Below are 27684 nucleotides of genomic sequence, written 5' to 3'. Positions count from 1 at the left end.
ATAGCCGGTGTGCCGCGTGCACTGAGGAGGCGGCAACTTTCCTATTATCCGTGCCAAACGCGGTGAAATACCACAGTATGACGGTACTCATGCAACATCAGGAAGATCTACAGAGGAGTATGCATGCATGAATATCTCGACGATGCGGAGTGTCGGGGAAAGACTCCAGCACCGGACACATAATGTCAAGGAGCAACGCTACCTCTCTGCGTACACAATTGTCCAAACGGTAAGTCCTTGGGAAAACATGTCTCGCTCGATTGTCTTTGCTCTCTACTACACCTCCGTCGTAGCACAATCGGTGCAGCATCTAGGTGTCTCCTGCATCGGCAGTACACAACAATGTGGTCCAAGGGGAGGCATTGGGGACGGTGCACACCCTGTACTCACCGCACAGTCGTTCATTACTGATGCTTTGCTCTCAACCACGCCCAACTCAACTCGTCAACTCGCTTCAGGTCCACCGCCGGTTCTAATCCAAGCGTTACCCAGCAGTACTTCCTCATGTACTCCACGCAGAGACATCATCATCGACACTGCCAATGGTGCTCAGCAAGAAATGGTCGGGTTTGGACATGCTTGGACTGACTCGACAGTGAGCGTGTTCAACACCCTCGATAACGCCACATTAGCCCAAGTCCTCGAAGACCTCTTCGGCCAGTCCGGAAATAACATGGGCTTCATGCGGCACACCATTGGCTCCAGCGACCTCAGCGGCGAACAGTATACGTACGACGACAACGGTCCCAGTTTCAACGAGGGAGAGCCGTTGGATCTCTCACACTTCAGCATCGAACCCTACGGCTCCGCCATGGCCGGCATGATTGCGAAGATGGGAGCAGTAAAAGGTGACGTCTTCCTCTTTGGCTCGCCCTGGTCATATCCCGGCTGGACCAAGTTCAACGATCTGTTCATCGCACCGAACCTCAACGTGCCCAACGGAGGGAGCTACAACATCTTGAACAACAGCTTCAATCCGGCGTTCATTCTGCAGATGGTGACCTACTTCTCCAAATATATCGACGCCTTCCGCAGTCACGGCGTCCAAGTCAATGGCCTTACACCCATGAATGAACCGCTCAATTATCAGGGCGGCTATCCCTGCATGTACCTATCTGACGTTGATGCCGCCAATCTCATAGCGCGGGGGCTAGGTCAGGCAATGCACGACCGCGGAGTGATCATAATGGCGTACGACCACAACACAGATCAGCCCGTCTATCCTGCACGCGTGGTTCTGGGCACCGGAGGCGAAGGCGCTCTCACGGACGCAGCGGCCTGGCACTGCTACGCAAGCCCCGTAGCCAATGACTCCGTCATGAGCGACTTCAAGACCATGTTCCCCAACACACTACAGTTCATGACCGAGTGCTCGAATTACCTGCCTCAGAGCGGGACGTGGAATTTCGAAGTCGCGAGTAATTTCATACCGCCTGTCACGCACGGCGCGTCTGGGGCTGCGATGTGGGTGACGGCCACGGACGAGTCATACGGCCCGCACAGTCCCTACGGTGGATGCGCGGGCTGTCTTGGGAGTATTGTCGTCAATTCGAGTAATACTTACACCAGGACGAATGACTACTATATGGTCGGGCAGTTTAGTAGGTTCGTGCGTCGTGGGGCGGTGAATTACCAGGTTCTTGGGGAGGGCAATGAAGGCGATGCGAGAGGCGCGAATCAGTTTTATACAATGGCTGTGCAGAATCCCGATGGCAGCTTCGCGGTCGTCATGATGAACAATTGGGGCAGCGATCAAGATGTTGTGCTGGAGATTGGTCAGGGGCATTGGCAGGGTACAGTGCCTAACGGGACGGTGACGACGTGGTTGATTCCTGCTGAGGCTTTATGGTGGGGTCAGGGGCAGAATGCGACAGGAACGTACAACTCAACACAGGGAGGCGCAGGAGGGAGTGTGAGCACGAGCGCCGTATGTGCAACGACGGCGAGCAGTTCGAGTCAGAGCACAACCAGCACGACCGCTCTGGAGCCGGTGCTGGATACGACGCATACTATTGCTTCGGTGATCACGACGGTGATGGGGCGAAGGAAGCATGTTGCATAGCACAGTGATTCAGGATGCTGAAGTGAAGGGAAACAAGAAATCATCATCACCTTCAGTCAAGGACTCTGCAAAATGAAAGTACTGTAAACATATCAATTGTCGGACCAGCCGCGTTTGTACCTACCTTTTCTCCCTGAACGCCATAGTGCAATGTACCTCCCAGTATTGAAAACAGAAAGCACGGGGAGATTCATGTCATGCACTTACCAGACACGACCATACTCATCTCGCCTCCATATCGTCTGGTTCTCCAAGAGACTCACCTTTCGTCCTGATATCATCAATGCCCTCGACGTGCAAGCACAAGCTGATCAATTTTCCCCAGAAACGCCATCGACAATTTCGACAAACTGTGTCCGAATGAGAATGTCACATCCAATCCCATTCCGGATGACAATTCTCGGTTCATACCTCTTTGAGACTTACCCTTTCTCTCTTCACGGTCGACCTTTGCACCTTTGTTAGCACTCGGTCTCTTCTGAAGTCTGTTCCGCTTCTTGATCGACACGACTCGTGGCGGCGAACGAGGCTTGGACACGGTGACTTCGGTTGACGCCCCGATCTCGAAGTTTGAAGAGATCGTAGACAGTGACGAAGTGATTGAAATCGACGAAGTTGAATCGGTCAGTGAGTCCTGTAACAAGCACTCTGACAATGAAGATCGTCTTCGGGGTATAGCTGGCGATGATTCTGCCGAAAGCATTGACTCGAGTGGTGATGTTGGCGCAGTGACAAAGACTTCTTCGCGAAAGTCGTTTCCTCGTTCGATGACGAAGCTGTGTCGCTTGGACTCTTCTTGCTCAGTGGTGTTCGATCTGGATCTGGATCTTGAGGCCGGTGTAGTCTGCGATTGGTTGACATTGCCTTCTTCAGCGCTGGATATATCAAGAGCAGTATTGCTTGCGGTGTCAAGATCCACGGGTTCCGACAGTCGCGACAAATCAAGTGTTGAAAAACTGTTGAAGAAAGCTTCCAACGACGCAGATGATGCACGCTTGCTCAATCTCGAAGCTGGTCGGTGCAGTCGGAACTTGTTAACAACTCGCCGTATCAGGGTGTTAGCCTTGCTTTTGATCAACTGCACCGAGGAACTTGCTTGACCACCACGGAGCGAGCTTCGATGAGGAGTAGACTCCTTAGCACACTTCGCCATCTTCTCCTGTGACTTACTCTTCTTCGCAACAAGCGCAGTCGACTTGTAAAAGCTGGGATACGTCTCACGCAGCATCAGCAACGCACGAACGATATCTTCTTGTGACGGTCCTGGTGGTCGTCTTGCCTGTCTCCTGTTCGATTGTCCTCGTAGAATCTCATCAACGTTAGCGATCTTGACGATGTCCCAACCTAACTCTCTTTCCCAAGCCAGTGCCTGCGATATGCCCCATCTAGCGTACTCCTTCAGTTTAGTATTGAGAAAATGCTTGGGCTCTGGGTCTTTCTTGCTGTGATACGTGTCAGGGTATTCACCTCGAAGACTCACCAGCTTGGCTGCATTCCCTCCAGTGCGTTGAGAACGGAGAGCCTCACCAGTCTGCATAATTTGTGGCACAGCAGCGCGACAGCGTGTCAAGTCCTCATGTTCCTTGATATGCCCGGTGGTCTTCACAATTCGAGATAAGACTGACTCAAAGGGTCGAGCGGGCAGAGATTTCGAGCTGGGGTGATGGGAAATGGCGCGCAGATGGAGTTTGTCGAGAAGGAGAGTTCTTGCGATAATGAGACTGTTGGCTGGGTTAGGGAAATCTGGAAAGGGCTGAACCTCGTTCTCCTCAGAAACAGGTTGATCTGGGGGTGGGTATTCTGCTGGTGCGGGCCATGTGACGTAGGAATAGTCCATTTGAGGCATTGAGACTTGCTCCGGAGTATCAGAGATGATGCTGTGGGAGAGTGTCGAGTCTGGCGAGGGCATGGCGACGACAGCGGCCGGTGGCGGATTGGATGGCACTGACATCTTGATGAGATGTTGAGAATGATAACTCACCGAGAAAGAAAGTCGAGGTGCTGGAAGGACTGAGAGGATATCCTGTTGCGAGAGGCGACAGGCGATGTCACGAAAGATGCAGAGCCAGGAACGAAATCAACAATGAAGAGCAGACTTGGAACGGCCTGGCAGTTGATGGCAAGGCAGATATAGGGAGGTGTTGCAACTAAGCTTGAAGATCTCGTTAACCAGACAAAGAAGAAGCTCACCAAGAAACAAGGCAGTATCACGCATTGTTCTCTTTCAAAATGCCTTGACCAGCCAAGATAATCGAACCTGTAAATGTCAGCCTCTACCAACAAAGAGCTCTTTGAGTGTCATTGTTCACAGTAGACACCGCGTCGATTCGTATGTATCGATTTTTGCTATCTTCGAAGTAGACCTCCTTATTCTGGGGTAAGTCTGATTTTGTACAAATGCGGTCCGATTGCATCAATAAGCTCTCCTTCGTCGAGCCCAAAAAGGATGCAGTAAGAAAGAAATAATGACCATGAGCTCGCATGTGCTCGTGCACCTTGACCGTAGAAAGTGCGGTCGCACAGTGCATGAGCGCCAGCTTTGTGTCCGTTTATTCGTGGGGTATCATATTGTTGTACAGGAGATATCGTGTTCCTCGCTTGATTCGGGCGGGTATGGTGTAAACAGGCAGGTGAGAAACGAGCCCGATGGCTCGAAAAGTCGTAGTAGCAATTGTGCGACGCCCTTCCACACCTCTCACGCACATGAAAACGTTTCAGCATGACTTCAATCAAGCCCATTGATGCCAAACAAGTAACCCAACTCCCGAACACCCAGTCTTGCAACACCCCTTCCAGCAGCCTCGTCCAGCGCGGTCTCTACCAGTTGTTTTTTCTTCTCTTGGAGCGCAAGGATTCGATCTTCTACTGTGAATCCTTCCGATTCCGACTCCTTCGTAGCTCCCTCGCCCTCACCGATGAGGACGCGGTGAACAGTAACTTCACGTTTCTGGCCGATTCTGTGGCAACGATCTGCTGCTTGATACTCAACGAATGGATTCCAAAAGGGGTCAAGCATGATTACGTGATTTGCCGTGGTGAGATTCAATCCAGCATTGCCAGCCTTAAGACTGACCAGAATGACGGTGCACTTAGGACTCTCCGTGAACTCGAGAACTGCAGCATTGCGGTGGTTCGACGACATTGAGCCATCATAGCGGACATAGCGGCGGAAGTCCTTGCTCTTGTTGAGCGGCACCTCTAGCAAATCAAGGAAAGACGTAAAGAAAGAGAAGATAATCGTCTTCTCATTCTCTCCACGATCTCTGATTTCCTCGAGCAGTTCCATCGTCTTCTCGATTTTCGCAGAAGGCTGGTAATTCTTCTGGAGGCGTCTCAGATATTTGCGTTTCGCTTGTCTGTTCTGGAGTCCATCTTTGCGTAATTCTGCAAGGCTTTTGAACGCATCACGAGACTTCATCATATTTTTCGGCTTTGATCGCTTCTTGTGCTTCTTGGAATCGAAAGACTTCTGGGCTTTCGCCGGCTTCTTTCCCTTAACATCGGAGTCCAACGCAGAATCGTCCTCGAAATTATCGGGCACAATAAAGCCGTTGAGATCATCTCCGTCGTCAGAATCGTCTTCATCATCAGATTCAGAATCGGTATCAGAACAGGTATCAGATTCCAAATCATCCTCGTCACGAAGCGGCTCGACACCCTCCTTATCTGGGCAGTGAACGCGATTGAAACTGACCACATCTGTAATCTTGTTCGCATCAATCTGAGCACGACAATGGGGACACTTTGGACGGGCTTCGGTATCGTTGGCTGCTTGATCGACAAGTCGACTGAGGCAATCATTGCACAAGGTATGGCCGCAGGGGAAAAGTGCCGGATTCTCGTCCACGTCCATGCAGATTGGGCAGTCGAAACTATGTTCCTCCTTCTTCAAGCGATCAACGACTTTGGCATCCAGTTCCCTGGCATTGGTGATGAGATCATTTGCGTCCAAATTGCCCGCTGTTTGGCTGAAATCCTTGCTCGAAGTGACAAGGTGAGGATGACAACAAGCTTGTCGCAGGCGTAAGAGCAGTACCAGGGCATGGGAGTAATTTCGTCCGATGGAACCATTGCGAAGGTACTTGTTGATCTGTATCTGTGCTTGTTTCTCCAACCCTTTGTAGAACGTTAACTCATCACTGCTGAAAATGACTCTGTCCTCGATCGTTGTTTTGGGAGGGAGTTGGAGGATCGGTTGGCCGTTGATCTTCGACTTCTTTGTTCGTCGCAGCAGAATCGCCCGAAGAAAGGCCTGAAGGGTGACCATCGCCTTGTCCTTTGCCTCCTGCCATCTTCCTTTCAATGGCGCCGAAATATGATTTTTGAACTGGTTCCATTCACAATAAGGCCGAATTCGACAAAATTTGACTAGACTGAACAGTTCCTCGACATTATTTTGCATTGGCGTGCCTGTGAGTGCCCAACGATGGTCGCTTTTGATTTGACAGGCAGCCAAGGCAGATTTGGCTTTTTGACTCTTGATGTTTTGTGCTTCATCCAAGATTACTCGGTGGAAGTGGGATCGATCACCAAGGATGGGACACTCCTCTGCAGGAGATGGTCTAGCATCGGGAACCCTCTTTACTTTTTCATCCCACGCTGCCTTGCGTTTGAGTTCAGAAGCGAGACGGCCATATGTGGTCAAGACAACGTCATAGGCTTTCAAATTAGACCATGTCGTGGTTCTTTTTTCTCCATGCAGGACCAAAACGTCCAGGGGATGTCGGTGGTGAACCATTTTCTCTAGCTCTCGCTGCCACTGTTGCATTAGCGCGACAGGCGCCACCACAAGCGTGGGACGAAGGTTGCCCTCAGATGGCGGTCTGCTCAGCATCAATGCGATACTCTGAATGGTTTTGCCCAATCCCATGTCATCCGCGAGGATACCGCCTTTGTTAGTCCCTTCCTCCATCTTGATCATCCAGGTAAGACCATACTGCTGGTGGGCCATGAGAGTCGCATCAAGGTATTGCGGCTGTGCAGCCAGCTGTCCTGTGGTGAACTCCTCATCAGGTCTGATATGCTTGAGAAGATTTTCAATCTCTTCCTTTGTGTTGGCTGAGTCGCCTGCCTCGGCACGCAAGTAGGCCAAACGATCCGCCGTCATCTCTCCAGGCATCAGGCCCGGTTGGGTCGTGGGACGGCCGTTGTATGTAAGCGCGGGGCCGTAAGTCTGTGGAGAGCTGTTCAAAGCGGATGTTGCGCTAGTGAACGGTGATGTATAAACAGAGGTCCCGCCGATACTCGCCAGGGGATACTGTGCTGGAAAGCTGCCTGGCATGGTGGGTGCGTGGTGCGATGTAAGAGGCTCATACTTGATATGTGTCGAGCTGGAACCGTTGAGCAATGTTGGCTCTTGCCTCAGAGGAATGGTTCTACCGGACATGGCCGCACCATAAGAAGGGGACAAGCCCTGGCTCAAAGAAGGCCTTGATTGCATTGGCGGCATTTGTTCTGCCTTGGGGGTCTGGTCTTGCTTAGAAGACATGGAAGATGCTGCTCCAGTACCGGTCATTCCAGCAGCACCAAAGCGGCGATTGATGGTACCGTCGTTTCTGAAGAGCGCTTGCGTATAATCTAATGGACGATTGCTAGTATGTGGTTCCGGAGTTGATCTGCCGGGTTCATGCTGACTCCATTGTTGAGAAAGACTCCTAGCGAACTCTGCATCTGCTTCTTCTTGTCTTTTTCTCTCTTCGTGCCGCTTGTGAAGGTCTCGCATGCGTCTTGCCTCTTGTTTCGAATCAAAGAGCGAGTCCAGCAAGGGTAGATCGGAACTATCGAAACTATCGGTAGTATCGGCTGGCGACGGGGCATCGCTCATGGCTGAGCTGGGAGTGGTCCGACGTGATTTGCTAGACATGATAACGCCGTCGTCGCGGAAGGAATCCTCTCGTGGCCGCTTTCGGCTGGCTTGGCTGGAGCTTGAGTGCTGCATACTGCCTGGTAAGGACATTGAGTGACTGCTGCCAGGTCGCTCGACTGCTTCATCTGGCGACCGTGGACGATCTTGTTGATTGGGTGACCGATGCTCTTCGTGGGTTGCTTGAAGGGCGCGTAGACGCTTGTTCAATGCTTTCAGGTGTGATTTTATGACTTTCTTGCTATTTTCGTCATCGCTTTCCTCGTTTTCGTATTCTCTCAGACTTGCGAGAAGGCCCTCATTAAGAGCAATGTCATCTCGAATGTCATCGATCTCTGCAACGACCTGGAGATCCGTATTGTCGGCCATAATGAGGCGCCTTCGGCAAAGGAACTTGTGTGCGACAGGCAACGGCGTGCCAAAAGGCGACCCCGGAAGAAAGGTAGTGCGGCCAGTAGCAAGGCAAGGCGATCATGCAACGAGGCGAGATCGATGCAAGCAGTACAGTGTCATCAGTCACCGCATGTAGCGAGTCATGTTGACATGATGGAAGTCGAAGGTGGAGTTTTGATGAGATCGAGAGACTGGTGCAGGTGGCGAAGGCAGAAAATCCGGGGGTGAAACTTTTTGTTTATTCACTACTGTCTGTTGCGCTTCAAATGACGCACGCGTTGCCTTGTTTAAACAGAACCTGATGGGAAGGAGCTGAAAGTGAAGCGAAAGTGAGACGCGAACAAAGTGATAGTTGAGTTGATGATTGACCACGTACTGAGGACAAAGAGACTTGTCAGCAACTGAATGCATTGTCCTGCTATGTCCTAGATTCTCTTTGTCGTCTCATCGCACTCAACGAAACGCGTAAACTAAAATGAAACGCGCCAAAGGAGCTACGATCACATGCGCTTGAATGCTCTCGAGTACATCTCTCCTCTCTACATCTCTCCTCTCGCTACAATCGTAGGTCAACGGCAATATGTCGTAGCAATTGATGATTCACAAGGTTTCTGGTTTCAGCGGCACCGATTCGCATAGGCTGGCTCTCGCAAGAGATACGAATATTGCGCGGGTGGTCGCATCAAGAAAGAAGAATAGAATGCACAGTACTTGCCAAATGGCAGCCGAAGGCTCAATGCTGGGGCTGTAGGCAAAGGGGGCTGTGGATTAGGCGGACTGACAGCCGACACCCCCCAGTCCACAATTGACATCAATCCACCCGCTATTTCTCCAGGCTCATGCACACAAACAACTTCTCCGCCGCATCAGAAGATGGCGAACCAAAGCCCTGCGGCGTCTATGAAGCGCGTATCCAGAGCGTGTGTATTCTGCAGAGCCCGAAAGTCAAGATGTGACCTGTAAGCTTGTCCCATCACAACTCCTCGGTGTTTCATCTCGACCTGCTTTTCCAGACGCAGCCGCAGGCAGGGTTTCGGTGGGACCCCAGAATCCTCCATTCGCCTGACACTTCCATGAGCCCGGCTATCCAACGCAATAGCCGCCATCGGCAACCTCACAGGTGGAATAGATGCGATTCACATTGCTGACTTCGGCATAGGGAAGCTTCCGGCGGTCAGCCACCTTGTGGTCGCTGCCAAAAAGAAAATCGCGAATGCGTGCTGGGCACCTCAAATCGTGGTGGAAGCCGGATCAGAAAGAAGACTGTTTCGCACATCAACACCACCGGCCACCCTCCTGCTCTGACAACAGCCCAATCAATTACTGCAGAACCCACATCGGCGAGCTTTCTACAGCCGTCTCCCATTCAACACCTCTCTCATGTCGTAGGCCCAGACAGCCCTCCAAACATCACATCCGCACCCAATGCGGCAGAAGATGACGATTCGGCATCGACTGCCGACAGTACCATAGGAAATACTATACCAAGAAACCCATCGGATGCGTGGCAGCTCCTGAAAGATGTCGCTAACAGGGAGGCGGATCACCTGCAAGCAACTTCCGGAGCGAACAAGCATGGAGACTCCTTACGCCCCAGCCTGCGGAACGGTGCCAGACAGGAACCACGAGGATCAATCAATGGGATTCATGCGGGCATCTCAACCTATCGTCTTGTTCGCGAAGGATACCTCACTCCGGACATAATCCAAATGTTGGTCAGAAGATACGCCGAACACTACCATGCGTATCTACCTCTAGTCCCTCGAAGATACTTCGACCCGGCGCAACTGGATGTATTCGCAGTCAACGACAAGCACCTTCTAACAGCCGTCCTCACAATTTCCTCCAAAGACTTGGTTGAGCAGCCCAATGTACACGTCTGCTGTTCCAGGTACATGCACGACCTTATCTCGGGTGTTGCCGCTGGCCATGACTGTGAAGTTGAGGCAGTCGAAGCTCTACTGCTTTTGGCGGAATGGGAACCTCAAGGGTTGCGGAACCGCATTGAGGCTGTTGGGCGGGGTGAGGAAGACAGGAGTGCATGGATGCACGTGGGTATGGCACTACGCACAGGATACTTTCTAAGCCTTGATCGGACGGCTTTCCGTCAGGAGTCGGCCGAGGAAGCCAGGATAGATGGCCGAAGACGTCTCGCGTGGGCCAACTGTTATGTCTCGGATCGTCTCATCTCGGTCAGAATAGGGAAAGCATTCTGGTCTCGTGGTCCGGGGCCCATGACTGGACTCTCTTCTCAGGACTTCCCATCACTGCAACCATTCAGCCTGGGTGACGAAGATTATGCCAAAATCATGCAGGCTACCCTTGACCTCACTCAGCTCTATTCGAACGTTCACGATGTGCTGTACTCAGGCATGCGCACAAGTGGTCAAATGATGCTAATGGGCGACTATGTCAAATATGTGGACGACTTTCGAACGGCCATTGCACGCTGGAACACAACTTGGGGCAAGTTGGAATGCTCACCACATATCAAGGTCACCTTGCAACTGTCGTACGAGTATCTGTGTCTGTACACCAACGCGTTTGTCTTTCAAGCTGCGATTTCTCAGGCAATTGCAAACAAGCCGAAGACGGATGCACATTCTTTGAGGGACCACCTCCGCAGCGTTTTCAGCAACGTCGGAGCAATGCCCGATGCACGATTTATATGGGCTAGTGTCGCCGCAGCGAAAGCCTATCTGATTCTACTCAGTACACAGGTCGATCCAAGCAGATATTTGCGGTACATGCCACTAAGGTATTATCTGTACGGCATCTACTCTGCCGTGTTCCTATACAAAGCGCGGTCCTTTGGGGTAATGACCGACACGGAAGAGCGACAAGTTCGAAATCTGGTGATACAGACCATGGAAGTTCTCAAGAGAGCTTCTGTTTCTGCCCAGGATCCAGGCTCGCGCTACGCTCGACTACTGGAGTTGCTGTGGATGAAAACACCAAAAGGCAATGTTCCCACGCAACACCAAATGCAGTCGCCTGCAGCTTCGAACACAACGTTATCATCCAGTGGCAGTGTCCGTGTTGATGCACAAGGCTATATGCAATACAGTCCGGCCAACGATTTCTCTTGGCTTGATCTTGAGGCTGTAGGTGATTATGTGTCTGGCGACCAATTGATGGGCACTGGTAATGGGATGAACCTCCTTGCACCTTCTGGTTATCAGGCGGCGTCAACATTTGTGCCACAGGCGCAAGACTGGTCGCAACCAAGCAATGGCATGAATTGGCCTGTGGACTGGACAGGTAACCTGTTATTCTAAGGTAAGCATGTGGTTCTTGTTGGAGATCGTTGCTTCTCCTTACGCCCTTCTATCCGCCGGATTCGGAGTGTCAGCAGTCATCGGCAACTGGTCAAACGCCGCTGAGGCCGAATTTCCCCGCATTCTGGTCGGATTGGGTCATTGTCACGGCGCAGTTCCGCCTACCCCCAAGGGTAAAGCAAACACGTTTCGTGTTTCAACAGTGATTTTGAAAACAATGCGACGACTGTCTAGCTGCACTGCAAAGGCGCACTGACGCCCAAGTCTGACAACGACTTCACTGCCCACTATGTCGGTTGATAACGAGATCAAGGGTCGATTGGCCCTGATCACTGGGGCCTCTGGAGGGTAGGTATCTGTCCCTTTCGTAGACCAATTGACTAACGACTGTTAGTATTGGCGGCGGCTGTGCGAAAGACCTCTACAAACACGGTTGCCATTTGGCCCTGACCTACTCCAGTAACAAGGCCGGTGTAGACACGCTTCTTGCGGAATTTGAGACCTCCTCCTCGGACCAGAAAATCTCCGTTCACCAAGTCGATATGGCTTCGACAGAACAGATGGAAAATCTGTACAAGGAGATTGAGACACACCATGGGCATGGCCCAGACATACTGGTTGCAAATGCGGGTTATGGCAAAAGGATACCGCAGATTTTGGACATTTCATACGAAGAGTTTGACCATACGATCCTCATCAACCTGCGGGCGCCATTCATTTTGGCCAAATTGGCCGTTCCTCATATGGCCGAACAGAAATGGGGCCGGATAGTCATGATGTCGAGTATAGCAGGATACGGGGGCGGCATCAATGGATGCCATTACGCCGCTTCGAAGGCCGGGCTGACTGGCATGGTCAAGAATCTGGCACAGAAGCTTGGTAAGGATGGCATCAGTGTCAACGACGTTGCGCCAGCTATGATTGGAGAGACTGGAATGATACCTGATGCCAAACGTGTCGAAGGAACTCCTGGGGATGTCAAAAATATACCTGTGGGAAGATTGGGCACGCCACAAGAATGCGCCAATGTCGTGACGATGTTATGCAAGACTGGCTATCTCACAGGCCAGAGTATACTAATAACAGGAGGATTGAAGTAGGAAAATCCAGGCTTCGCTGCAGTTTATCTGCTAATACCACCGGAAATCTGTTGAGCACGTGCCGAAACCAGCCTGCGGGAAGGATGATTGGTGGTACTGTAAGTCGTAGCATTTCACCCTCTGCATCTGCATCTGCATTAGCATCAGCATCAGCATCAGCATTCTCTTTGTTGAATCCCATGTTTCCGTACTTCACCGTCTTGGCATGAGTGTAGCCTAGTTCGAGGTTGTGCGACATTTCTAGACTTGAATGATGATGTGAACGTATCAGCCTTGAAAGTTGGCACAGAATTCCTCCACAGATCTTGCACCGCCTCAATTGCTGCCATCCTCGACTTTTAGGCATTTAAATCACCACCACACCCTTCTTTCTGCCTCAACATGGACAACTCACCCAGTCCAGCGTCCGAGCACTTCATGGAGCTCACTCAGAACCCCCAGCATCGTATGCCCACCAGCGAAATATATCGCGCTCTGCCGAATCCTCATTTGCTTCATGGAGAAGCGAAGACGTCTGCAGTTCATGGCGATGAGACGCTCTCTCGTCACAGGACCGCCTCCATCTTCGACACCGAAAGTCAAGCGCCAACTCGCGCCCCTTCTTCCGATCCCCTAGCACTTTCCCGTCGCCTCAAATCACGATCCGAACTCGACCGCATCACCGCTAATTCCGCACGAAAACGCAACGCTTGCAATCCGTTGATGATCACAGGCCACACGCCACAATCCAAGATTGCAGACTTTTACGAATCACAGAACGAGCAAATACAGAGGTTATTGAAACCCGTGGACGAACATGTTAGGGAAGCAAAAGACGTCCAGGAGGCCAACAACCTGCGCTACCAGATCGCGGTGTATGGTAGCTTTGTGGCCAACATCATTCTTGCTGTGCTGCAAATCTACGGTGCCGTCTCATCTGGCTCGTTGTCTCTCTTCACGACCATGGCCGATGCCATCTTCGACCCGATGTCCAACATCACCCTAATTTTGTCGAATAAAGCGGTCAAAAAGGTGGACGCACGAAAATTTCCTGCTGGCAGGTCACGTATCGAAACAGCCGGCAACATCGTCTTCTGCTTCCTCATGACTTCAGTCAGTTTCATTCTCATCGCCTTTTCCGTTCAGGAGCTGGTCCGTGGCCATGAGAGCAGCACTAAGGATTTTCACCTACCTTCTGTGATTGCTGTCGCGGTGGCTTTTTGCACGAAACTGGGCTTGTTTTTGTACTGCTGGGCCTTGCGGAACCAGTACTCGCAGGTCCGCATTTTGTGGGAAGATCACCGCAACGACCTTTTCATCAACGGCTTTGGTGTACTCACATCCGTTGGAGGTAGTAAGCTACGATGGTGGCTCGATCCAGCTGGTGCCATTGCGCTATCCGTTCTCATATCTGTTTTGTGGCTGCACACTGCGTACTCTGAATTCCAGCTTCTGATTGGTATCACGGCGGATACGGAGACGCAGCAGCTCATCACGTATGTGAGCATGACACACAGTGATCACATAAAGCAGATTGACACGGTTCGAGCGTGGCACTCTGGTCCTCGTTTGGTTGTCGAGGTCGATGTGGTTATGGACCCTGATGAAAGTCTGCGGGTCTGTCATGATATTGCAGAAGAGCTACAGATGAAGCTCGAGAGATTGCCTGATGTCGAGAGGGCGTATGTTCATATTGATTACGAGACGGACCATCGGCCGGAGCATTTTCTGAAGAAGGAGTTGTAGAATCGAAAGAAAGAGCTATGCAGCTGATGGTGGTCAAATCACTAAACCCGTTTGTGGATATACAAACCAGACACTTCACTGTATACGTTTGGCGATAATGGAACTTTGGTGTCCTCAATATCATTCATGTGCCACTGGCTTGCTGCCATGTCTGACAACAAGAACTTTTGTCTGGGACATTCCTAGGATGGGATTGCCAATGTCCTCTGCAGCTGCACACTTCGGTAAACACCAAAAGCGTGACAGGCTGCGCCCCCAGGCAGCAGATCGGACCATACAAAACAGTATAGCTGTCGGAACTAGGCTGTGCAGGCATACTCAACAGACATGGTTGGCTCTGCTTCCACATTGCGAAAATCGGGTGATGCATTAAGGAAGAAACGCCACAGAAGTCCATGGCCAATTCATCCAGTGACCATGAAGCGTACCTATCCCAGTTTCATTGAGGGAGAGCTTCTTCGGTCAGGCGGACCTAAACAGCCACGACGTGGACCCAAAGGAGGTCTGCCATCATATGAACTCCGATGCCTTCCGGCTACAACAGACTGTCAACAATGGCTCGATAGCTTCTGCGATCCATGTTCTGAGATAGACCTCGACGCTATCTTCGCCTTGGAAGCACACGGCATACCTCACAAGGGCCGGCCTGTGTCGTCTCATCGGACAACGCTGACCTCAGGATGTCGCCTCTGCCATATGGTGAAGTCGATACTTGACGTAGATGTCCGTGAACACGAATACGACATCCTTCATAAAAGGCCACTCAAAGGATGGCACTTTAGGGTTTTCAGTTGTGTGAAGGCGCTGCGTCTTCGACGATATCGCGAAGTCTTCGAAAGGGATGTTGTTCTAGCCGTGACCGCAGGCGAGCCAATGAGTACGTCCTCGGACTCGTTACCCTGGATCAACGGGTCACTGCTCAGAGGGTACATCACGCCAACGTATTCCGATAGGCCTTTCACAAACGCCGCGGGTAAAGTTGAACTCTGCGGAAATGCAGTGGACCAGAATGAGGCAAACTTCTCACTGTTTCGGAGTTGGCTAGAACAAGACAATTTTGACCAACGCGAAGGCAATTCAGCATTCCATTGTCAAGTTATTGATTGCGACAAACTCGAGATCATCCAGCATAATCCGGCGACGAGATATCTCGCTCTGAGCTATGTCTGGGGCAAACCCGACAACGCTGACACTCCCGAAACGAACCTGCTGGTCCATGCTCCACAAACAGTGAAGGACGCGGTTCAGGTGACGGTTCGACTCGGCGAGCGCTATCTCTGGGTAGACCGCTATTGTATCCCGGAACACAAAGACAAAAAGCATTTTCACATTACCAACATGAATCTCATATACGCTGGAGCTTTCGCCACGATCATTGCGGCCAATCCAGGCGTTTCTGACTCGGTACATTTAGGAATATATGGAGTATCTAGGGCCCGAAATCTGCGACCGAAGTTGCAGCAGAATGGTAGAACATATGTCTCATCACTAGCGCATTTGTCCTACCACCTAGCCAACTCAGCATGGGCGACTAGGGGTTGGACATATCAGGAGTTCATGTTGTCATCCCGTTGCCTGTTCTTCACGGCTGATCAAGTCTACTATGCAAGCATGAACACTCTTCAACGCGAGAGCTTGCTCCAGTACCAAAGAACCCGTGGTCGTGGCATTCATCAGACACTAGGGCCGAGCTTACTGAAGCTTAACAGTCAGATGCACTGTGACAGTTATGGTGAAATGGGGGCGAATTCAAGTTATAGATCACATCTATCACAATTCACGCGGCGACATCTAACGTACGACTTGGACATACTTGATGCTTTCCGAGGTGTTTTAGGGCAACTTGCCAAAAGGAGCTTCTACGGAATGCCTGTTATCCCATACCCAAGATGTTGTGTTGATCTTCTGTACAGAAAGGATTTCCTTGATTCGTACTTCTCGGGATGCCTCTGCTGGACTGCTGATATGACTGAAAAAGAAAATTATGCAAGGCGGACACACTTTCCCTCTTGGTCGTGGGCGAGCGTCAGCAGGGTCAAGCAAGCGTTCGTTGATTTGAGTATGTGTTCCCTGCATGCTGAATACGGCATCGAACAAAGTGATGGCCACGTTCTACGCCTCAAGCCACTGGCGGAAAAATACAAAAAGATGCGGCAACCTATTCCTGAGCAGACTCCGTTTCTGCACATCACTAGTTACCTGATCCATGTCGATCTCGAATGGAACGGAGATCACAGATATTCGAGGGTAAGGCGCTCACAAGGCTTCGAAGGGGAAGGCAGTCATACCTATCAGTGTCTGGAGAACTCCGGAGTCTACATTGACTCACAGGAAAGGTTATCGCTGATGATCGCAAGTCGAGTGTTGAGAGTCCCGGCTTTGTTCCTCGGCGCGACCTCAGACCGGGGATTTAATTACTTCCTGCTCCTCGAGCATCAAACTTCATCATCAAGGCGGATTGGGTTGCTCGAAGTCCAGGGTCCGATTGCAGACCAACTGGTTTGGCATGACCTACGGCACCTCATGCCTAGAGCGACCATCCGTCTGGAATGACGGAAGCCGCCTCTCGAACTCCGTATCTTTGCCAATGACCGAGAGCGAGGGGCCACTGGGTAGATAAAAGAAAGGGGCGCAGCCTCCTGACAACATGCCTTGGGTTCAGCAAAGAAACACAACAGAACATGACGTCTGATTTCGGTAGGTAAAGTAAACTTAAGCAATATACAATTCTCATGCAGGTTGTCGAGGTTGAGCCCATCAAGCCTCAGCTCGGAAGAGCACACAGCAGGCAAGATTATTTCAGAGACCTGATCCTCGTTCGTCTTCTGAGCTAAAGATATCAACTCCCTTTCCCAAACGACCAATATTTGCAGAGGACAAGGCCAATAATCATTTTTCTTCTTCGTAGGCATCATACTGCAGCACCCCCTTTCCCAGTTCAGCCCACGCATTATGTGACACCAAAAAACACCCAAGACCCTGCTGTGTCGATGTATTCGACCCATAACCGATGGCCCAAGCTAAGTCAGGACCTTCCGAACCGTAGCAGTCCCAAAAGCTCAAGTGAAGTCTCAGGTTATCGTCACCAATACCACAAAACTGCTAAACCAAAAGCAAAGCAAAACGTACGAGTACCGCCCAGCCCATATCATAAGCAGGCATTACACCCCCAACTTGACCATGTCATACTATGATGACACCATTTACACCATGCATCCCATGCGTACCGCATCCCAAAATGCAACCGATCTCAAACTCAACAGCAAGAACCACGCAATGTTCTCAACCACAAGCACTCATCGAACGCCCATAGAGTAGTCCACTCAGCACGTCTCTATCTCTGCTGAAATTGCATATTCTGCTGCTGCTGTTGCTGCGCCATCATCTGCTGAGCATGCTGCATCTGCATCTGCTGCATCTGCTGTGCCTGTTGTTGCTGCAACACCTGCGCCATATTCGGGTTGACGTTACCATTCCCGTTCATTGGCATGCTCATGCCCATCATGCCACCACCACCGTTCATCATCATGGGATTACCCGGCTGGCCATGCTGAGCCTGAGCGGACTGCCGCATCTGCGCTTGTTGGACTTGCAATTGGTTCATTTCGGCCTGACGTTTGCGCACGGCGTTCATGGCGGCGGTTTTGGCTTGCGTCTGGACCTGCTGCATCTCATTTGGCTGGAGCATGTTCGTATTCCCGCCGTACTTAGCAGCTGCTTGGGACAAGAACCGCTGAGTGTACGCGTTCAAGGTGTTCTGGTAGACTTGTTGTAGTTGTGGATTCATTTGGGGTCGTTGTTGGGGGTGAGGGACACCACCCATCATTTGGTTTTGAGCTTGGGCTTGAGCTCCCATCATGCGCTGCTGTTGTTGGGCGTGCGCCAGTTGAGCAGCCTGTTGCTGTGGTGTCATTTGATTCGGGGCAGGTGATCCTTGAGTTTGTGATTGCTGCAAACTTTGCATTTGGGCTTTCATCTGTTCTGCAACAGATTGATTGTATGCTTTCTGGCTCTGCGACGAAGGGTTTGGCGACATGTGTTGACTTCCTGGCGTTCCTTGTTGTTGTTGCATTGCGGCTTGCTGTTGGGCTTGCCGTTGTAAGGCAGCTTGTCTATCCATTTGAGCATGATGTTGAGCTTGCATGTGTGCCATTTGTGCCTGCGCCATCTGTGGGGTACCATTCATGCCATTCATCATCTGTTGCTGCATTGCGGCTTGCTGAGCGGCAGCCTGTTGTTGCATAGCATGACGCCGCTGCATCTCGGCTAGTTGTTGCGGGTTGGGTTGTCTCTGGACACCATTAGGCATTTGTCCTGGCATACCCTGCATCATTCCACTGGGCATCATTTGAGGCGTCGGGGCAGTCATATTGCTATGAGGGCTAGCTTGAGTGATGTGCTGTGCTGGTGTGCCTTGTCGCATGATTGGTGTCGCGTTACTAGCCGCAGGCGTGCCATGACCAAGTTGAGGCGTACCATTGCGACTGGGCGCTTGGCCACTGTTGATCCTAACCATAGGCGCACTGGGATGAGCATGCTGCAGGGCAGAGCCAGGTCGAGGTGGGGAGCCATGTCCTTGCTGAGAGCTCGTCATTGCCATAGGATGTCCGCCTTGGACGACGGCACTGACAACGGGGGATGAAGCTGCGTGCTGCGGAGTACCTTGACGAATAATCGGTGAGCCTCGTTGCTGAGCAGACATCATCTGGTTCTGCATGTTGGGCGGAATGCCATTAACATGTTGTGCAGGCGGTCTTTGAGCTGCCTGAGCTTGTTGTTGCTGTTGGGCCGCCATAGCTGCCTGCATCTCTTGTTGGCGCGCACGAAGAACTCTGGCCTCTTGTGCTCGTTGCACCATGCGTCTCTTTTCTTCCTCCTGTAGTCGCTCTTGCTGACCTCGTCGGTTTTCGTCCTCCTGGAGCTGCCGATCTTTCTCACGCTGTTTCCGCTCTGCGATGTCTCTCTTAATGTTATCAAGAGCGTTGAATTTCTCAAAGCGTGGTTGAAACAAAGCGGATGCGGCTTGACCATCCACTGCACCAGCATTAGTGGCGCCGTTACCGCCGGACGTTCTTTCGTCCATGATAAGCATAAACCGTTCTTGTCCTTTCGCGTGAGCATCTTCGGCAGCCAGTTCGGCAACTGTTCGTTTTCGACTCTTGGGTGACGGAGGTGGCTCGTCGTGCTGTGGATCTCTGAGCATATCGATCAAGGCCTCGGCCTCCGCCATACTATCTACTGGGTCGAGGTACAAGGGAGGCGCAGTGGCGTTGACGACTCGTGCTTCGTACTCCAAGAAGTCCTTAGGATCGATCTTGAGTTTCTGCTTCTTTAAGGGTGGACCTTTCTCGGCTGAAGGAGTGGGAGGCACGCCGGCAAGCGGGGTCTGAGGGGCGGTAGATCCAGGCGGCCTTCCAGCTCCGTTTGCTTGCGACTGTTTTCGGTTCAGTGACTTCGGATCGGGTGCCATGGCATCGATCACAAGATCCATATGCTTTGACAGAATGGTCGGTCGTAGTGCAACATGATAGATTTTGGGTTGTGGCTTCGTCGGCTTTGGTGCAACATCTATGGTATCGTCGGAATGCAACGGATCTCTCATGTCTCCCGATATTGGCTCCCTGTGCTCTTGCTTGGTCGGAGGCGACCTCGCGACAGACTGTTCTTTGGCGGGGTACGGTACATAAGGTGAAGGAGTGATGTACTGGTTGTAGTTATGGATGGAGAACGGTTTCTCGTCATCGGCGGCAGTGCCTGAGGCGGCAGCTTCTTTCGCGACAGATTTGTGGTCCACGACTCGCACAATAAGCCAACCGTCGTAGTATTTGACCTCCGACTTTCGAAATTCTTCAACCATGTCGTGCGGGATTGTTCCTTTTGCCAGATGTTCAATGAAGACGCGCATTTCCGACTGATAGCTGAAACTTCCATCTTGCTGATCGAATCGGAAGTGTGTGGGGTGTAAATGTACGATCAGTGAAGGTGGACTTCCTTTGAACTTCCGCAAGATATGGGACGCTTTGGGTACTGTAGAGCAAAAATGATTAGTCTCATGGTCAAAGCATGCCCGGAGGAAAGTACAAACCATATGGCTCGGGGAATTTTTTTGAGGCTCGCTTGTCAGGAGTCGAAGTCTCCGTAGTATTGTTTCTCGTGTTCAACCGCTGTAACCGTCGATTCGGCCGCGCTGTGCCATTGACACCGGTGCTGTTGCTGGTTGCGGATGTAGGAGTCTGATTCTGGCCCGGCAACGTTTTCCTGGCGCTAGATGGCGATGAGGACGGTGCCGTGGGCTTGACACCATTCATGTTTGTCTGGAGCAGTGGTGCCGGAGGCTTCTTCATCTTTGTTGCGGCGCCCAGAGGCTTCGCAGCGACTGCAGCCATGATGGGCAGATATGCGAGTGTTCTGCCCGTTCCCGCTCTTTCAATATCACAAAAACTTAGTCCGACGCAGTTGAACCCTCCTCAGAAGGTTCTCGGCCAGTTTGCGACGCTGCTGGCCAAACGCGCATCATGAGGGGCAGATGAAGTCGTCAGATGCAGTCTCGAGGGCTTCGGCGGTGATTTACTCGGTCTCTAAGGTTACAGAGGGTTGCGGTCCAATGGAAACGAATGGATTATTTGATCAAGAGTCGTGGGGGATGCGTATGTCGATATGATGGTTGTTAGTGATTGTTGGTCATGCGTCGTCCAGATCCGCTAGCAACGCAGTTGGTCATGAAAAACCCCAGTCAGGCAGTCTCTTGGCGTCCACGCTCACGTGCCCAGGCTGGCCCCTGCCCCTTAATCTCGAAGCCTCGCTGTTCCCAAGATCAAACTCCGAATTACTAATGCAACATCTCGACGCTCTCTCGCCTTAAACAGACAGTGACAGTACTAAACTCGCAAGGATCGCTTTATACTATTCACGCTCGAGGATCATGCTCCTGTGCACAATCAAAATTATACAATTTGATTTCACGCATCAACATTAGCCTTCTCGGCGATCCTCGCAAAGAGCGGACTTGGATCAAGATAGACTTCAGCTCGACTACATTTCAAGACTTTGTCTTCGTCCTCCTGAAGATAGAATGTCGCGAAACCCTGAATGACAATCTCCTGCTCGGACATATCACCCTTGACACGATATCGAATCCGTGCTGCTTGGTATATTCGCGGCGCAACGTAGTCGAAGTAGACGATCTCGTGTTCCATAAGGTCCAGTTGCAGGAAGACTTGGGCGAACATATCACGGACCTCTTGCCCTTTGGTCACAGGGTTGTTGGCATATTGGAGTTCGGTGTCGTCAGTCATATATTCAGAACACCATTTGGTAGCATCGAGAGTCGCGCTGCTGCGGTGGTACTACCGATCGGTCAGCCAGGAGGCCGTCAGGTCTACTTGCTCGAAGAACTGTAAAGCCTGAAGAGGGACTTACACCTTCCAGCCATTCCTGGATCTGTGCCCTTGACAGATCCTCCAATTCAGACATTATTTCAACACTCAGAGTCTTGGAGTAACTTAACAGCAATCGTAGATTTTGAGGGCTGGGTCTTTCGGTCTGGCAAGGTTGACAATTCGTTCTTTTGTTTATGAACATGTGCCGTGATGGTGGGCATCCAGAACGGTCAATTTGTCAGCATTTCGAGGTGAAGGACTTGCAACCACGACCAATGGTACTCATCTGGAGTCTATCGCAACGGGACCTCACAGATAAACTTGCGTTTCTATTAGTAAGCATGAAGCAATTGAAGACTGTAGTTTCTCAGAACACTCGGCGGACGAACAGTAATATGAAAATAGAGTTTTAATGTTGGCACGGTTGAAAAGCTACGTTTCGGACCACTCTGCTGTGCTTTGAGCTTTGTTGACCAGAGAGGGCCGACTCAAACTCCGCCCGAACCCATTGCAGTCTTTCACTTCTTCGAAACAATATCCTCGAACCAATCAAAGACAACTTGATTCATCAACACCGCCGCACCAACATGACAATGATGCCCTGCAGCGTCTTCCATGCCGAGCTCTACCAGTGTGGCTCTGTCGCCGAGAGCATCTTTGACCTTCTCTGGTTGACCTCGGAAGAATTCATCCTCACCAGCCTCTCCAACCCACACTGGGCACTGAATGCGATCCGAGATTCCCTCCAAAATCATGAGGTCTGACTCGTCCAAGTACTCTGAGGGAGAAGTCAGATTGAAGCTCCAGAGACCCTGCTCGATGCCCCATTGCAGACCGGTTGGTGCTTTTGGGTTGCCGAGAAAGCCCCTGACGGCAGCATCTAGCCCTCGAGTATCCCCTTTCTCCCTCAGAGCAGCCCACGGGGGTGGCAGCATGTTGGAATAGGCTTGACCGACCGAGTAGACTCCGTCAACGGCAATGGCAGCAGCGATACGATGCTCAAATGCCGCAGCGCGAAGGCAAAGCCACCCACCCATTGAGTAGCCCATCAAGCCGATTCGCTTGCTGTCGACCTCAGGACGACCTTCAAGGAAGTCCACTACAGGCGTGATGACTTTTTCCCATTCTGTAATAAACCCCTTACATTGTTGCCGACGGACAGTTGGCTGTCCAGGTCCTTCGTACGCAATGACATTGTAACCCCTCTCCAGGGCTGCGAACCCACAGACATGGAGCATCTCTTCTTGAGCGCCGTCATAGCCGTTCCCCAAGATCAAAGTAGCCTTTGGAGCTGCAGGGTCTCCGACCTGGGTCTGATAGTAGATTCCGACGACATCAAAGCCGTCGCTTTTTAGCGTGACACGCTGCCCTGGGCTGGACAAGAGTGCATTTGCCTTGTCAAAGGCATCCGTCTGTTTTGTCCATAGCTCGTCAATACGGGGATCTTCTGGTTTGCCATGCAGATAGAAGTCGGCTGCTCGGAAGTAGTTGGAGGCCCGGAAGTACGCGTCGCGGGCTGAGACCGGATATCTGGACTGGTCGATCTTCTCCGCCTGATTGTAAACTCGCGTGGCCAATGCATCGAAGGCCTTTGAGAAGCTTTCGAAGTCCCCGGGCTCAATGCCTTGTGCCGCTTGCAGAACTTCGCCTACATCTGCTCCGTAGTAGCGAGCATGAGCAAGTGTTCGTAGTATTTCGTAGTGAAAGCTGTGGTCGGGGCTTAGTTGAAGCATGCTGTCGGTTTGCTGTATTGTAGTATCGGCTGTTTGTCTTCCCAAGGCTTGCGTTGTATGCATGACCAGAAGTCAAGCACAGCCCCGATACTTATAGACCTAGAGAGGTATGTTGGGTGTACATGGCAGGTGATTCGCGCATACATCGTGCGATCGTGGAGTGCGTCTTGTAGCCTCAAGCGTGCGTAACAACAATATTCTCGTCATCGAGATCCAGTGTATGCAAACTTAAGGCCGCTGCCGTGCCGTGCGGGTGGATGCAGAGCCCATCTGAGTTTCAGCCATTCAAGGATTTCGAGGTACGACGTGTACGATCACTCTTGTTTGAAAATTCACGACCACTGCTGGCTGAATATACATGTCAGCATCATACTTGAACAGCCTTACCTGTGCATCGCGTTTCGACCATCCGATATCGAGTCTTCTAGAGGGAAATGACAGCAAAAGATCGCAATGGCTTTTCATGACCTCGTCGTCTACAGTGGGAGACACACTGAGCCACCCTGAAAAGCTTTGTCTCTCTGCACAAAGAACTTACGCGATACTGTACGGGCGTATGTGACCGCTTTGCCAGTCGATGGAGAGTACGAAGTCCTGAGGCAGAAGGGATCAAGAACGAAGAATAAGGACGTAACTTTAGGAGTGTACATGGAGGAAGGCGCGTAGAAATATGATTTGGAGTCATACATCCGTACCCCACGGTTCGAAGAAATGGACTTCTCGCACGTAACCTCCTTCATTCACAAAATGCGAACAAAATTCCCTGGACGTAGTCAATATTCACCTGGGTATGTCATGCGCAAAGGTTTCTAGAATGTATCTTGACGTCAGGAGACGAGCCCTCGATGTGTTAACCCAGCAAGCACAGTGCTTTTGACAGGCTATGATTGTGAAGGAGTGCCTCGATTACGAGAATGTGGTGCAATCTGGTGTCACTAGTACATGAATCGCTATACATACAATTGACCATGGTCGACATTATAAAGGCCTCAAGCTGGCTGTCATCAACAAAGCCAGCCGTCGCTGAAGAGACATCAAAGCGTGCTTCCAAAGCACCACTAATCTCGGTCATTAACACGCCTTTCCCAGTCTTCTCCAATCTTCAAGCTTTCAACAACTGCGACACGTTTTCCGAGACCAGTGCGCTCCTCTTTTTGCCACCACGTCTCTGACTTATGGGTGACTGATTCGTCGTCCGTATCGACCAGACCACCGTGACCACCCTCATCTCCAATGACAACGACCGTCTGACGAACCCAGCCTGATAAATCAGATACTAGATCACCATCTGGTCCACAGAGAGATTCTTGGATGTATACTAATTCCGGAGCAAGGCTGCGAAGAATGTGTTTGTGGCCTCTCGAAGAGGTAAAGGGCAGAATCATGGTTTCTCTGTCCACCAATGCCACGGCTTGGTCGTGGAGGACTTTGTAGGATATAGATTCCTCAACTGGCTTTGGATCGACTTGCGCCAGAATGCCGTCGTCTCCGCCAGAGGGAAATCCTCCCGGAGTTTGAGCCGGTGTATGAGCGTCTGCCTGGCTGATATTCGAGAATGAGGATGTCATGGATTGTGAAGGCCTTCTAGGTGTCATCGGGTATGATTTCAAGTCAGGTGCATAGATCAAAACAAACACTCTTGTCGAGTCAAGATCAACATATTCCGGTAGATGTGAAAGAATTGACTGCATGATGGTTAGATGGGTCCAGTACCACGAAATAGTGCAATACTCACAGCGTGATCCCCAAAGTCCGACCGACCATCTGCCCCAATGCCGACTGCTGAAACGACGACAGCCACGGTCTTCCTCTTTTGGCGTGCAAGTGACGAAGATTTAGGGATTTCAATATCTCCTGAGAAAAACTCGTCGGCTGTCCCTCGCCTTCGGATACCTTGTTTGACCTCTCTGTCGTTGTCTCGTTGTTCGACTTCTTCGCTCCATCTTTCATGATCTTCATACCCCTCACCCTCACCTTTCAGCGAGCTGATGGCAGCACCAACCATTGCACCGGCTGCTGCAACGCCAGAAGCGAAAGGCTTGTTCGCCCAATCATAAGATTGATTCGTACCTCCTTGAGATGGAGTACTCGATCTGCCAATTCCTAGAGCACTCGACATCCTGGCCACCAAGCCAGTTTCCTGTTGCTCTTCTACTGCTGTGGAGCGAGATGCTTGAAAATCTGTGTCGCCTTCACGAAAGCCGCCAGTCCCTGGGCCAGGGAACCCACCCGGAGGAGGTGGCCCTTGAAAGCCTCCAGGTTGATTGGGACCAGGCATCATAGGGCCCTCCGGGAACTCTTCAGGTCCAGGGCCCGGAGGATCTTGAAATCCGCCAGGAGGTGGTGGTCCAGTAGGTAAAGCCCCGCTCATGCTTGCATAACTCGAATGCGGCATGCCACCTTGGAAATGTTCATCCTCACTTGAATCCTCCTCGTCGTCGCGCCGCTCGCTCCATACCCAAGCTGCAAGACCGATTGTGGCAGCTGTCACCGTGAGGGCAAGGGGCACCCAGTAGCCAAAGGTTGACCTGCTGCCGGAGTATCCATAGCCACCACTGTTGGTCGTCCTCCGCCTGCGCTCGGTAACAGTATATTGGTAGGACATGGTTGCGCCGGGTTTTATGGCGAAGGGCGAACCCGGATGCTCATCGAAGAGAAGTGCGCGCCCTGCGAATCGTACTTCTGGCCCTGCAGTAGCTGTGTTGCTGTTTCTGAGTCTGAGGAAGCAGATCGACAGTCGCTTTTGTTTACTTTCTTGAGCCGAGGCTATCGAGTATGAACGACTGTGATATCGTACGTCTGGGGAAGCTGCAATGGGTGGCGGAAATAAGATCTGACAGCGTCAATGCGTCCTGGGGTGATGAAAGAGAAAAAATGTCGAAAGAGCACCAAGTGCACGGCTGAAGGAGTGGTTGTTCATGAATCCATGTGGCTGGTCATGCAGGTTGATGGCGCACCTGCAGCGGCGCATCACTACCCAGCCTTTCAGTAGCACTTCCCCACATGTCATCTCACGAGACAGAACATTTTCCAGCGCCCACTTACCTGCGACGCATTGGCCATGACAATAGTCAGTCCTAGGATGAGCAAAGAAAAGAGTGTCATGCCAGAATCTCCTTGACGAAAATCAAGTCCTCCAGCATACGACAAAATGGACACCACCTCTGTTCGACAGCGACCAGCCAAAAGCCAGTCATCCGCAATTCCACCTGCGGCATCCTCGCAGCCTGACGAAGTCGAGGATCAGCACACCCGCGTAATCTCTCGGCTCGACGTTCTGCGAGTCATAATCACCCTTATCGGCGTCTCCTGCGCACTTTCATATTATCTCACCTCCGGGTCCTCTTACCTGTGGAACTACAATCCCTGGTTCCTCAATGCCCCCAAAGTTGGACAGTGGTGGGCTGGACCAGTAAACTTGACCCCAGACCAATTAGCCTTGTTCAACGGCTCAGATCCTTCGAAGCCTATATATCTCGCTATCAATGGCACGATATTCGATGTCAGCGAGGGAAGACACACCTACGGTCCTGGTGGCAGCTACGAGGTGTTCGCAGGACGAGATGCCTCTCGAGCATTCGTGACAGGATGTTTCCTAGAGGACCGGACAGGCGACCTGCGAGGAGCAGAGGAGATCTACATACCAATAGAAGATCCTGACGAGGAGATTTCGAGCGGTGCGAGAAAGACACGGGCGGAAAAGGAGCGACGCGAGGCTAAGAAGCGAGTGTTGCAAGAGGTCGCCAAGTGGGAGGCGTTTTACAGAAATCACAAAAAGTACTTCGAGGTGGGCAAGCTTGTGGGCGTACCAGCATATTCTGAAGATGCTCCGAAGCTGTGTGAGCATGCTCAGAAGGGCCGTCCAAAGAGGAAGAACATGAAGAAGCCGGAGGACTCAGCCAAGGCACAAGGGAAACCTGTGCAGTGATGAAATATTACGAGGAAACATGAGACCACCATATCTTTCAAGAATAGACAGTTCGTAAACCGTAGGACAGTGCAACACGATTTGGTTGTTCATTCTTGTCACAATTTCCCCAAGTCGAATGTCTCGGTCTCGCGGCGGAAAGACTTCAAAGATCCAGAAACAGAGATCGATAGGGCGAACATGGACAGTGGAAGTGGTATCACATGCTCCTGATTTTGCAGTA

The 27684-nt window shown here is 51.4% G+C and overlaps 12 protein-coding genes across 12 annotated transcripts; 6 read left to right on the top strand and 6 right to left on the bottom strand.

The window, feature by feature from the left end:
- Positions 1 to 247: 247 nt before the first annotated feature.
- EDD37DRAFT_612568 (putative beta-1,6-glucanase Neg1) lies at positions 248 to 2062 on the top strand (the record flags this gene model as incomplete). Its single annotated transcript, XM_062815368.1, has 1 exon — positions 248 to 2062. One exon carries the CDS (start codon positions 248 to 250, stop codon positions 2060 to 2062), a length of 1815 nt encoding a protein of 604 aa, XP_062667010.1.
- Positions 2063 to 2342: 280 nt separating this feature from the next.
- On the bottom strand, positions 2343 to 4013 carry EDD37DRAFT_697406 (uncharacterized protein; the record flags this gene model as incomplete). Its single annotated transcript, XM_062820154.1, has 1 exon — positions 2343 to 4013. The coding sequence occupies one exon, from the start codon at positions 4011 to 4013 to the stop codon at positions 2343 to 2345; it is 1671 nt and encodes a 556-aa protein (XP_062667009.1).
- Positions 4014 to 4688: 675 nt separating this feature from the next.
- On the bottom strand, positions 4689 to 8723 carry EDD37DRAFT_146046 (adenosinetriphosphatase). Its single transcript, XM_062809620.1, has one exon. It carries the CDS (start codon positions 8292 to 8294, stop codon positions 4788 to 4790), a length of 3507 nt encoding a protein of 1168 aa, XP_062667008.1. The 5' UTR covers positions 8295 to 8723; the 3' UTR covers positions 4689 to 4787.
- A 468-nt stretch (positions 8724 to 9191) lies between these two features.
- On the top strand, positions 9192 to 11596 carry EDD37DRAFT_569100 (uncharacterized protein; the record flags this gene model as incomplete). The annotated part of the gene is made up of 2 exons (XM_062814210.1): positions 9192 to 9277; positions 9478 to 11596. The coding sequence occupies 2 exons, from the start codon at positions 9192 to 9194 to the stop codon at positions 11594 to 11596; spliced, it is 2205 nt and encodes a 734-aa protein (XP_062667007.1).
- Positions 11597 to 11741: 145 nt separating this feature from the next.
- On the top strand, positions 11742 to 12887 carry EDD37DRAFT_145936 (3-oxoacyl-reductase). Its single transcript, XM_062809618.1, has 2 exons — positions 11742 to 11944; positions 11991 to 12887. The coding sequence occupies exons 1-2, from the start codon at positions 11886 to 11888 to the stop codon at positions 12694 to 12696; spliced, it is 765 nt and encodes a 254-aa protein (XP_062667006.1). The 5' UTR covers positions 11742 to 11885; the 3' UTR covers positions 12697 to 12887.
- On the top strand, positions 12855 to 14584 carry EDD37DRAFT_145975 (cation efflux family-domain-containing protein). Its single transcript, XM_062809619.1, has one exon. It carries the CDS (start codon positions 13078 to 13080, stop codon positions 14419 to 14421), a length of 1344 nt encoding a protein of 447 aa, XP_062667005.1. The 5' UTR covers positions 12855 to 13077; the 3' UTR covers positions 14422 to 14584.
- A 254-nt stretch (positions 14585 to 14838) lies between these two features.
- On the top strand, positions 14839 to 16974 carry EDD37DRAFT_653415 (heterokaryon incompatibility protein-domain-containing protein; the record flags this gene model as incomplete). Its single annotated transcript, XM_062818566.1, has 1 exon — positions 14839 to 16974. One exon carries the CDS (start codon positions 14839 to 14841, stop codon positions 16972 to 16974), a length of 2136 nt encoding a protein of 711 aa, XP_062667004.1.
- Positions 16975 to 17755: 781 nt separating this feature from the next.
- On the bottom strand, positions 17756 to 20807 carry EDD37DRAFT_612561 (transcription factor SPT20; the record flags this gene model as incomplete). Its single annotated transcript, XM_062815367.1, has 2 exons — positions 17756 to 20448; positions 20507 to 20807. The coding sequence occupies 2 exons, from the start codon at positions 20805 to 20807 to the stop codon at positions 17756 to 17758; spliced, it is 2994 nt and encodes a 997-aa protein (XP_062667003.1).
- Positions 20808 to 21380: 573 nt separating this feature from the next.
- EDD37DRAFT_653413 (uncharacterized protein) lies at positions 21381 to 21894 on the bottom strand (the record flags this gene model as incomplete). The annotated part of the gene is made up of 2 exons (XM_062818565.1): positions 21381 to 21767; positions 21841 to 21894. 2 exons carry the CDS (start codon positions 21892 to 21894, stop codon positions 21381 to 21383), a joined length of 441 nt encoding a protein of 146 aa, XP_062667002.1.
- A 424-nt stretch (positions 21895 to 22318) lies between these two features.
- Positions 22319 to 23533, bottom strand: EDD37DRAFT_653412 (Alpha/Beta hydrolase protein; the record flags this gene model as incomplete). The annotated part of the gene is made up of 1 exon (XM_062818564.1): positions 22319 to 23533. One exon carries the CDS (start codon positions 23531 to 23533, stop codon positions 22319 to 22321), a length of 1215 nt encoding a protein of 404 aa, XP_062667001.1.
- Positions 23534 to 24272: 739 nt separating this feature from the next.
- On the bottom strand, positions 24273 to 26526 carry EDD37DRAFT_639837 (uncharacterized protein). Its single transcript, XM_062817198.1, has 2 exons — positions 25269 to 26526; positions 24273 to 25218 (listed from the first exon to the last, which is right to left on the bottom strand). The coding sequence occupies exons 1-2, from the start codon at positions 26136 to 26138 to the stop codon at positions 24592 to 24594; spliced, it is 1497 nt and encodes a 498-aa protein (XP_062667000.1). The 5' UTR covers positions 26139 to 26526; the 3' UTR covers positions 24273 to 24591.
- Positions 26527 to 26533: 7 nt separating this feature from the next.
- Positions 26534 to 27681, top strand: EDD37DRAFT_145876 (dihydrofolate reductase). Its single transcript, XM_062809617.1, has one exon. The coding sequence runs from the start codon at positions 26685 to 26687 to the stop codon at positions 27459 to 27461; it is 777 nt and encodes a 258-aa protein (XP_062666999.1). The 5' UTR covers positions 26534 to 26684; the 3' UTR covers positions 27462 to 27681.
- The last annotated feature ends 3 nt before the right edge of the window (positions 27682 to 27684 follow it).

The sequence above is a fragment of the Exophiala viscosa genome (assembly GCF_022695815.1).
Source record: "Exophiala viscosa unplaced genomic scaffold EDD37scaffold_11, whole genome shotgun sequence".
NCBI classification, from domain to species: domain Eukaryota; kingdom Fungi; phylum Ascomycota; class Eurotiomycetes; order Chaetothyriales; family Herpotrichiellaceae; genus Exophiala; species Exophiala viscosa.
The sequence above is the reverse complement of the archived record's forward strand: the minus strand, read 5'-3'. Positions and strand labels throughout refer to the sequence as shown.

Bases quoted from the DNA above. Each gene is read 5' to 3' on its own strand.
- EDD37DRAFT_146046 (XM_062809620.1), bottom strand. From the start codon at position 8,294: ATGGCCGACAATACGGATCTCCAGGTCGTTGCAGAGATCGATGACATT.
- EDD37DRAFT_145936 (XM_062809618.1), top strand. From the start codon at position 11,886: ATGTCGGTTGATAACGAGATCAAGGGTCGATTGGCCCTGATCACTGGG. The intron at 11,945-11,990 runs GTAGGTATCTGT...AACGACTGTTAG, and splicing joins ATCACTGGGGCCTCTGGAGG to TATTGGCGGCGGCTGTGCGA.
- EDD37DRAFT_145975 (XM_062809619.1), top strand. From the start codon at position 13,078: ATGGACAACTCACCCAGTCCAGCGTCCGAGCACTTCATGGAGCTCACT.
- EDD37DRAFT_639837 (XM_062817198.1), bottom strand. From the start codon at position 26,138: ATGTCCTACCAATATACTGTTACCGAGCGCAGGCGGAGGACGACCAAC. The intron at 25,219-25,268 runs GTGAGTATTGCA...ACCATCATGCAG, and splicing joins CGGACTTTGGGGATCACGCT to TCAATTCTTTCACATCTACC.
- EDD37DRAFT_145876 (XM_062809617.1), top strand. From the start codon at position 26,685: ATGGACACCACCTCTGTTCGACAGCGACCAGCCAAAAGCCAGTCATCC.